The sequence below is a fragment of the Osmerus mordax genome, chromosome 16 (assembly GCF_038355195.1).
Source record: "Osmerus mordax isolate fOsmMor3 chromosome 16, fOsmMor3.pri, whole genome shotgun sequence".
Classification (NCBI taxonomy): domain Eukaryota; kingdom Metazoa; phylum Chordata; class Actinopteri; order Osmeriformes; family Osmeridae; genus Osmerus; species Osmerus mordax.
In genome coordinates, this window is record NC_090065.1 from 5,619,744 (window position 1) to 5,628,879 (window position 9,136).

Genomic DNA, 9,136 nt, shown 5'->3' on the forward strand with positions numbered 1-9,136 from the left:
CACCTATGTACCTCTGGGGCCATTACGTCGTTGTCTACTATTGTACATGCTGAACTTAGCCAACATTTCTAATGTGTTTGGATAGAGACATTCAGGGCCTACAATACACGACAGCGGGGGCGAAGGCTCTTTTTTCTTTTTACTAAAGTGGTTGCAAACCCCCTCCATTGCACAGTGCGGTTCTGGTCATCTGGACCTTATTGGAGTTCTGCAATTATAGAACTCTCACATCGACGGCCTTTTAAAAGTTAAAGTACACTCTTCTGTGCCTGCTGGAACTCATCTGCACTCCACCCTGTCATATTCTAACATATTGGCAGGGGTCAGGCCTTAAAGAAACCCAGTTTGACTTGACCACCTTTAGACACTGCAATGCAAAACTACTGAATCCCGTTAAACCACCAAACACATAAATGACCAAAACAGGCATTGGTATTTTTACCCAGTTGGCTAGTTTAGGCAAATACTCATAAATGTCCACAATGATCAGTTACCTTAAAAGCCTTCTGTTTCAGCCTTCTCCATACAGTACATACATTATAAATCCAAACCTTAACTCTAAGGGGAATCTGCTGAATTTGCAATATGAGTTCTAGATAATATTAGTTCTAGGTAGTAGGATGCAGGGTTTGAGCTAGGAAGTATTAAGTGAAGTGAGTGAAGTGGTTGTTTCTGGATGAGGCCTGACAGATTTGAACAAGTGGCAGCGTCCCATCTCTCTGCCACAGCTGGAACAGAGGGGAGGCTGATGTATCATCTGTCCTGGCCAACAGAAACAGTCTAGCTAAGCCCACAGTATTTCTCTGTGGATTTTAAGCCTTCATTTGGCTGTTTTTGTTAGCATCAAGCTGCCTTACCACTAGCTTTACTAGGTAAAGTGCATCCAAAAGGCTTCTTTTTTTTTCTCGATCTAGGAATAATGTGTGTAAACAAATAGACTGTAGGTCACATTGTTTCCCATTGTTAGCATTAAGATAAACCCATAATCATTTTATTGTAGAAAGTAATAAGTTAATAATTCTGCTTATCAGTTCATTATGGTGTCATCTCAATTAGAATAAAAAATATTTAAAAAATTAATTACTTTTAATACTGACAGTTGACCCACACTTGGCCTCCTCAGATGGTTGGGACTTCACAGGCCATGGAAGTTTGCTGGCTGACGACCAGAAATAATGACCATGAGAATTATGTTTTCTGAGATCTGCATGTGCCTGGTCTTAGCTCAGATCCCACACTACGATGGCCAATGGGTTGTTTGGAAAGGTGGAGAGACTTCACTCTATTGTCTCTCACACCCAAGACCTGTTTGTCTGATTGGTCCTTCTGCTTCTAGATGCATCCTTGTGTAAATACCAGATGCAAACCTTAAGTGTACATTTTATTTATCTATGCTCTAGCCCATCTCTGTTTGTAACAAAATATTTCCCAACATGCATGGCTATACCTACTAGGAAAAGAAAACTGTGCTCTTTGGGTAAAGTTGTCAAGACAATCCCTCCAAAAAACTAAACAAGCTGTGTACCACATCATACCAGATGCACTTTGGATTCATTCATTTATATAGTACTTTACAAGAGCATATGTAACAACAACTGATTCTTCTTCCCAACATATATGTTTAATTTCCATGGATTGCGGTCCATGTATCAGTAATGTCATCATACAATATACTGCACATCATCATACAGCGTCATACTGGATGCTATCAGTCCATGTGGTTGATTGTATACCCTAATCTAACATGTGAATAAACAGGTGTGGGGCCTGTGGTAACTGTGAGAGTATTTTCAGAGGACAGCCATGGACTGCTGGCTGCCACACACAAAGCAACCAAATCTGGGCCAAAACAAACCTCACCAGCTGGCGAATAACATGTTCTCACTGTTATATATCTTTAAAGCGTTGAAGCATGAAAGAACCAGGGTTCCCCCTCCCTTTTTTGCTGTGTCTCTGCCAAATATGAAAATGCCATCAAGCCAATTACATTATAGTAGCTTGTTTCATCAAAAAGCAGATGTTTTCGTCTAGAGGGAAGGAGGACTTTTCTTGTGATTTGCTGTTTTGATCCCAAGCCCAAGGATGAAGCAACAGCAGATCTTGATTTTGGGCTGGAAAAACAGAGAGCGTACAGTAAAATAATGAATCTGTTCCTTAGTGATTGTCAGTTAGTTGACAATTAGCAGCGATTTTTTTTTAATTCCAACTGCCCTAACCTTCATTGCACATCCAAAGTCCTCTGATCTTCCAGTAGTTGCTGAGAATGTGAGAATTAATTTATCCTCCACAGACTGCAACACCATAACTCGGTGGCATGATTTTCTTTGGTCAAGAAGCTTCAATGTTGTTCCTGTGTGACATCAGACATTCAAAAAGTGTGGTCAGAAAGTGAGTGCTGATATTTCCTGTGGCATTAAATTTCTTTGGACTTCCCAATAGTTTAAATGTGGAATGCTACTGTATGATCCACTTGCCTGACTGCAGACGCTATAAAGTACAGAAAACTATGTACAGGAATTGTAAATCTGTTTGTGAGATGAACGATTACTGTTTCCAACATCAGTTAGGACTGTTTCTGGGCTGTAAAGCACCATCCAAATCCAGGAGATTTTGGCTTGATCATCCTTTACACAAATCCAGTCTAAATGCCAAGCCAGCGATTTGGAAGAAGGTAACAAAATTCAGACCATTCAAGGACTAAAAGAAAGAAACATCCACAAAAGGCCATTTGATTTCTCCTCTTTGACCTCTGATTTGTAAAAAGTTTTCATTTGTGGGGCACACTGTGTGTGTGTACCACTACAGCAAACTGCAACATTACAACTATACTTCTTAGCCTTGTGCTCAAGATGTGGTGAACCACCAAAAGACTAAAATTGTTCAGAAAAGGATATGCTCTATTTCTGGAATCATGTCATGATTGAATACAAACCACATTTTTCATTTAGCTCCCTAAAAGAGGTTTATTGGAAATACAATCCTCAGTCTATAGGTAATTGTGCTGAGTTTAGAAACGATTCTCAAAGCACACACCAGCTGGTCTAATATTTTATTTTATTCTCAAACTGCATTGAATCTTGCTACAAATATAGCCTACACACTTAGACATGTGTAGGTTGAAATGTTGTGTTTTGATTTCAAGGTATACGCATGTTTCAAGATTTTTATCTTAGCTGAATATGTGTTCAGTATGCTATGCATCCAAAGAGAGAAGGGATTTGTAGTACCATATATAGAGAAATACTCAAATAGTCCTGGATTTGTTCAAGAGTGCCTTTTTCCACTGAGTTCACTACTGATTTAATAACTGCAATAGCAATATGTTGCATTTCATCTTACTTAGTTTGTAAGTTAATGCAGTGCATTTCTATCACCAACAATCCTCACATGTCATGAGAACATAATAGTAATGGTTGACAGTCCTGTCTGTGCAGATGACAAAGTAAGTTAAGGAGAAGGATATTTAGATAATAACAGTACAGTACTATACCCTGCATAGCCAATTGTGGTATGCGTGAGTGTGGTGTGTGTGTGTGCATGTGTGTGTGTCTGTGTGTTAAGCTTCAACAATAACTGCCTGAACAACAACATGTGACATAATGGCAAAAACTCAATTGCCCCCCCCACAGCAACTGAAATCAGTGTTTCTATAAAAGTAAATGATGTAATTCACTCGTGTTGACTTTAGCTGATACATGAGGGCCGATAAGAAACCATGCTAAAGTAAGAACCCCCCTTTGTAACAACTGTGGACAAATATGAATACAGTGACTGATGATTTTACTTCCAAAGTCAAACAGTTTGGTGTAATGAAAGTGCACCCATTATTTTAAGGAAAACATTTCCTTGTGTGTTATAAAATGTTTTTCTTTCAATGTTGGTATAATCCATTAACAGTTGGGGTAATTGATTGCACGTTCCTCAAACAGAACAGTACTAGTTATTTATCCCTCAAACAGAACAGTACTAATTCCTTTTCATAACAAGTATTATAGTGAGTTCCGACCTACTAATTTGATTGAACAAGAGGCATTGAGAGCTGATTGAGAGCATAACATCACAAGGACTTTGAACTATATTTATCCCCCCCCTCCTTTTTAGGTGTTCTAATTATGGTTCAACTGTGTACCTGTCTAACTGAGAGGATTGGTTACATTGTATATTGTGTTATGGTGCAGAGCATTGGAGCAATAAGCAATCTTCTAACATGGTACTCATCCGAATAAAGGAATTCATTTCTTACTTTTCATTTCTACAAATGTGATGGTCCTTTATGACATAATTTACATAATGCATGTAAATATGCATGTAAATGTCAAAATGTAGTTATATTTAAGGGATCCTCCCACTGTTCTGCAGAATATGCACTGTACCATTAGTGTGGGAATCAAGTTATAGGTTGTTTCAATCCTAAAACAAGAGCAGTTAGGGTACACTGACACCCTGTGGTACTTGAAGATCCATTTTGAGTTGTGTGCCTCTGATGTCTTTCTATTCTGTGCCAGTAGATGTCCCTGTTGTTTCATCATCGTCACTGCACATTTCTATCATCCCAGTCCAGGATGTGAAGATAAATAGGCCTCATTCTTCAGTCCTAATAGAATTGAAAATAATTCTTGATTCATTTAAAGACATTTTGTATAATTAATTTAACCAGATGGCCTACAGTCTTTACCAATAATTCTAAAAGTTTGGCATAGCCATCCATAATCTGCCAATTTCTAAAAAAGTTTTTAAAAAATGAATAAAACTGTCTCTTTCTCTTCTTTGCAACCTTCGGGAGAAAGAGAGAAAGAGAGAGAGAGAGAGAGAGAGAGAGGGAGAGAGCGAGAGAGAGAGAGAGAGAGAGAGAGAGAGAGAGAGAGAGAGAGAGAGAGAGAGAGAGAGAGAGAGTGAGAGAGAGAGAGAGAGGGGGGGGGGGGGGGGGTCTGGAGATTGGAAGTACAGTAGAGAGTGAGCGAGTCATAAAATTCACCAGGAGCAGTTCTGGCACGGTGGCACCGCTCTCTCACCCTCCCACGTAGCCTACCGCTTGAGCCGACAAACACAAATGCCCACAGCGACAATCATTAATCGCCTCGGAACTTCGACTTACTGTCCCCTGGATTCCCACTTCAGCACCCTCCTTTATATTTTAAAATTCGTTCTGGACTCTCGAGGGACCGCGCAACATTGGGCTTTGCTCTCCCCATATACCCTCATTTTCTGAATGACGGGCGGACGGTTCGATTTTGACGATGGTGGCACATATTGCGGTGGTTGGGAGGATGGGAAAGCCCACGGACATGGCATCTGCACCGGGCCTAAGGGCCAGGGTGAGTACTCCGGATCCTGGTCAAACGGCTTTGAGGTAGTTGGTGTTTACACCTGGCCCAGCGGCAACGTCTATCAGGGCTATTGGGCGCAGGGGAAACGCCACGGACTCGGCGTGGAATCGAAAGGAAGATGGATTTACCGCGGTGAATGGACTCATGGATTTAAAGGCCGATATGGGGTACGTCAAAGCCTCAATACCCCGGCCAGATACGACGGGACGTGGAGTAACGGTCTGCAAGATGGATATGGGGTTGAAACATACGGGGATGGAGGTGAGCCTGCAGCAACAGTTTGTGGATACACCCCACATAGTTTTGGATTGAAGCCGAAACAAGTGCTGATTGGTCATGCAGATCTAGACTCCTTATGCAGTGGTAGCACATCAAATAGTTCAACGTTTTGGGGAAATAATAATCATTTTAAACAATGTATCTGTATGGAAGTGTTCCGGAAAACTCACGAACTCAACTCCATTTTGCCTTAACGAAGTTATATTGATATGTAGGGACTGGTCAGCCGCAACAGCGCCCAACTCTCCCATAGAGGTCACGGCTATAAATAGAAACGTCATCCACTCTAGAAAATCAAAAGGCTTTTTCACCAGCCACAGACATATAGACAAATATCGATTATCTCGCTATTCGTTTCATGGAAATTACTGTTCAGTATTGTTAGGGGGAAGTCTTTTTAATGCAGGGTAGTTTATATTTTTCTACACTGTAGGTTGTTAACCTAAGACGTTTGAAAAAACAGGTGGTTTGAAAGTTGTTTTAAGCTCTGCCTAAACACGCCTGTTAGGGCTACAGTTTGCTCAAGATTCTTCAAGACTTTTTGAATATGTAGGCTACACGCCAGCACACAATGGTATGTTTAGGACAGGGTTTAAATTGACCTATGACTCTTGTGGGGTCCCCTAAAATGCCATCATAAAGAATTCTGAAACTATCGTTTCTGTATCTCTTGAATGTTTTTATGTTCCGAAATCTTGGAATTTGAACATTTTGAACAAATCAGATATATATTTGCCGTTGCCAAGCTATTTGCATCAGATGATCTTTTAATTGAGCAACATGAACTAAAACTTTCCGCAGTGTAGGTTACTTGAAATTCAGGCCATCTATGAGGAGCAAAGTGTACCAGCCAGAGTTGCCAGGTCAAACCTGGCATCCAGTTCTCACCTGCAGCTTCTCTCTCTCTCTCTCTCTCTCTCTCTCTCTCTCTCTCTCTCTCTCTCTCTCTCTCTCTCTCTCTCCTCTCTCTCTCTCTCTCTCTCTCTCTCTCTCTCTCTCTCTCTCTCTCTCTCTCTCTCTCTCTATCTCTCTCCTCTCTCTCTCTCTCTCTCTCTCAGGACTATGGTAAAATCATCAATCAATAACATAATTCAACACTTCAAAAAAGTATGATGGGATGACAGAAACCACGTTACTGTTAGTGTGAGTGAAACCTTAGTTAATCTACTTTATGATTTTAAAGTATGATTTCAATTTTGAAAAGTTCAGTCAGACCTTTCTGTACCACTATGATCAGTTCACATAGCAAGGTAGGCGGAGTTATGTTTGGCCCAGACTGACAAACTTCCCAATGTCTCAAGTTACTTCCATATTTAAAATAGCACATTCTCCCTCCTCCTGGAGCTATCAGTGAGCTGAGGCAAGCTGAGAGGCGCTAGTACCTTTTCATACCAAATGAAAAGGTACTAGGCACAGGCAATCATTTATGGCAATAAAAGGCACCTGTGCCTTTTATTGCCAAAACCGTACTGCCAAAGTTCTCCTCCATGGATTTAACCAGCATGTCAATGTATAGTTTGGAAGCCTATTGTAGATACTGCTGGCAGTTCCACACTCACAAAAAGGTTCTGTAATCTAAACTGACAAATTTCACATTGGTGCCACCTTGGTACCATTAACAAAACTGAGCTTTATTATTATAGCTATTATAATATTATGAGGCCCTGGAGAGGGTTCACCTGTGTCTGTGTTTTCATTCATTGATTCGCTTAGTCATCAATTGTTTCACATCAAACATTTGACATGACTGGCTGTTCTGTACCCTTTGTCCTCTCTCTCCTGGCAGGTACATACCAGGGCCAGTGGACAGGTGGGATGCGTCATGGTTACGGCGTGCGCCAGAGCGTTCCATACGGCATGGCCACTGTCATTCGTTCCCCTCTACGAACCTCCCTGGCCTCCCTTCGCTCTGAGCAGAGCAACGGCACCGTGCTCCATGACAACCTCTCCGACAGCCCCGCCGGCACCAGGGGCGGCTTCGTCCTGAACTTCCACTCGGACGGAGAGGGGCGGCCCGGAGAAGAAGAAGGGCCTGTTCCGCCGGGGGTCCCTGTTCGGCAGCCTGCGACAGCTGCGCAAGTCCGATTCCCGCTCGTCCATCTCCAGCAAGCGCAGCTCGGCGCGCAGCGACGGCGCCATGAGCCGCATAAGCTCCAGCGACGCCAACTCCACCATCAGCTTCGGCGAGGGGGGACATGGCGGACGACTATGCCCCCTCTGGAGGACAACGTGGACGCCCTGACCACCGAGTCGTACATGGGCGAGTGGAAGAACGACAAACGCAACGGCTTCGGGGTCAGCGAGCGCTCCAACGGGCATGAAGTACGAGGGGGAGTGGATGAACAACAAGCGCCATGGTTACGGCTGCACCATCTTCCCGGATGGCACCAAGGAAGAGGGGAAGTACAAAAACAATGTGCTGGCCAGAGGCATCAGGAAGCAGCTCATTCCTCTAAGGAACACCAAAACCAAACAGAAGGTGGACCGGGGCCGTGGAGGGAGCCATCCGCGCTGCAGCCATCGCCAGGACAAAAGTAGAGATCGCTACATCAAGGTAACCAGGTTTCTATTCACAGGGGCCAGTCCCAGTAAATGGTCTCTAATGTTGTGTCCTGATCAGCATGACTTCTCTTATATGGATCTCTATGGTCTGGGGTTTGGAAAGGTATCAGTAATGTGTCATTTATCCTAACAAGGCAATCAGAGTGGAAAGTGGACCTGTTACACTTCTTAGAACTGTCAGACCAGCTCAGATCTCGACACGTCCTCAGAGTAGGGGACATGGGGTATTGGGGTGGCCCAACCCAATTTTGGGTTCTCACCACCTAGACACCTGTGCGGTGTGGACTAGATGGCTGTAAGAAAAAAGTGTTGAAATCAGAGGATAAGGGTTATGAAACCCAACTAAGGTGCACCCCATGTACCCAAGTATATGTTGGGGTAGGGGATGTGGGGACATGGATGGGGTGGGGTGAGGGAGTGATGATTAGGAGGCCTTTGGTGGTCTCCCTCCCTCCCTCCCTCCTTCCTTCCTTCCTTCCTTCCTTCCTTCCTTCCTTCCTTCCTCCCTTCCTTCCTTCCTTCCCTCCCTCCCTCCCTCCCTCCCTCCCTCCCTCCCTCCCTCCTCCCTCCCTCCCTCCCTCCCTCCCTCTCTCTCTCTCTCTCGCTCTCGCTCTCTCTCTCTCTCTCTCTCTCTCTCTCTCTCTCTCCCTCTTGTTGATGGAGTAAAATGAAGAATGGAGATAGTTCTCAGGGTTTGACCCAGAGGGAAGTCTGGGTCAAATGCTGAAATGTGGTAATGCTTATGTTGTTACATTGTTATCTATGATAATGTTCTGTGAACAATTCTAAGTGATATTGTAAAACATTATTACTGACTTTAAACTTACTGTTCAGTGTGCAATAATGTATCATATTCTCTCCCAAAGGAACTTAAACCACTTCTTCTCAACACAATCTTTCAATGAGAAATTAAAAACAATTAAAAACAATTTATGGCCGGACAGTTAGCTCAGGGGTTTATGGTTGGT

The 9,136-nt window shown here is 43.0% G+C and overlaps 1 protein-coding gene and 1 long non-coding RNA gene across 2 annotated transcripts in view; one reads left to right on the plus strand and one right to left on the minus strand.

The window, feature by feature from the left end:
• Window positions 1-1,563: 1,563 nt before the first annotated feature.
• Window positions 1,564-5,813, minus strand: LOC136959575 (uncharacterized). The gene is made up of 3 exons (XR_010878751.1): window positions 5,777-5,813; window positions 2,217-2,350; window positions 1,564-2,111 (listed from the first exon to the last, which is right to left on the minus strand). It is a non-coding gene; the product is annotated as an uncharacterized lncRNA (long non-coding RNA).
• The window catches only part of jph1b (junctophilin 1b), an 8,777-nt gene continuing 4,635 nt past the window's right edge, over window positions 4,995-9,136 (plus strand). Inside the window, 6 exon segments of the mRNA XM_067253160.1 lie at window positions 4,995-5,588; window positions 7,393-7,613; window positions 7,615-7,818; window positions 7,821-7,919; window positions 7,921-8,094; window positions 8,096-8,160. Of these exon segments, the coding sequence (XP_067109261.1) occupies window positions 5,210-5,588; window positions 7,393-7,613; window positions 7,615-7,818; window positions 7,821-7,919; window positions 7,921-8,094; window positions 8,096-8,160 (1,142 nt within the window). The 5' untranslated portion in view covers window positions 4,995-5,209.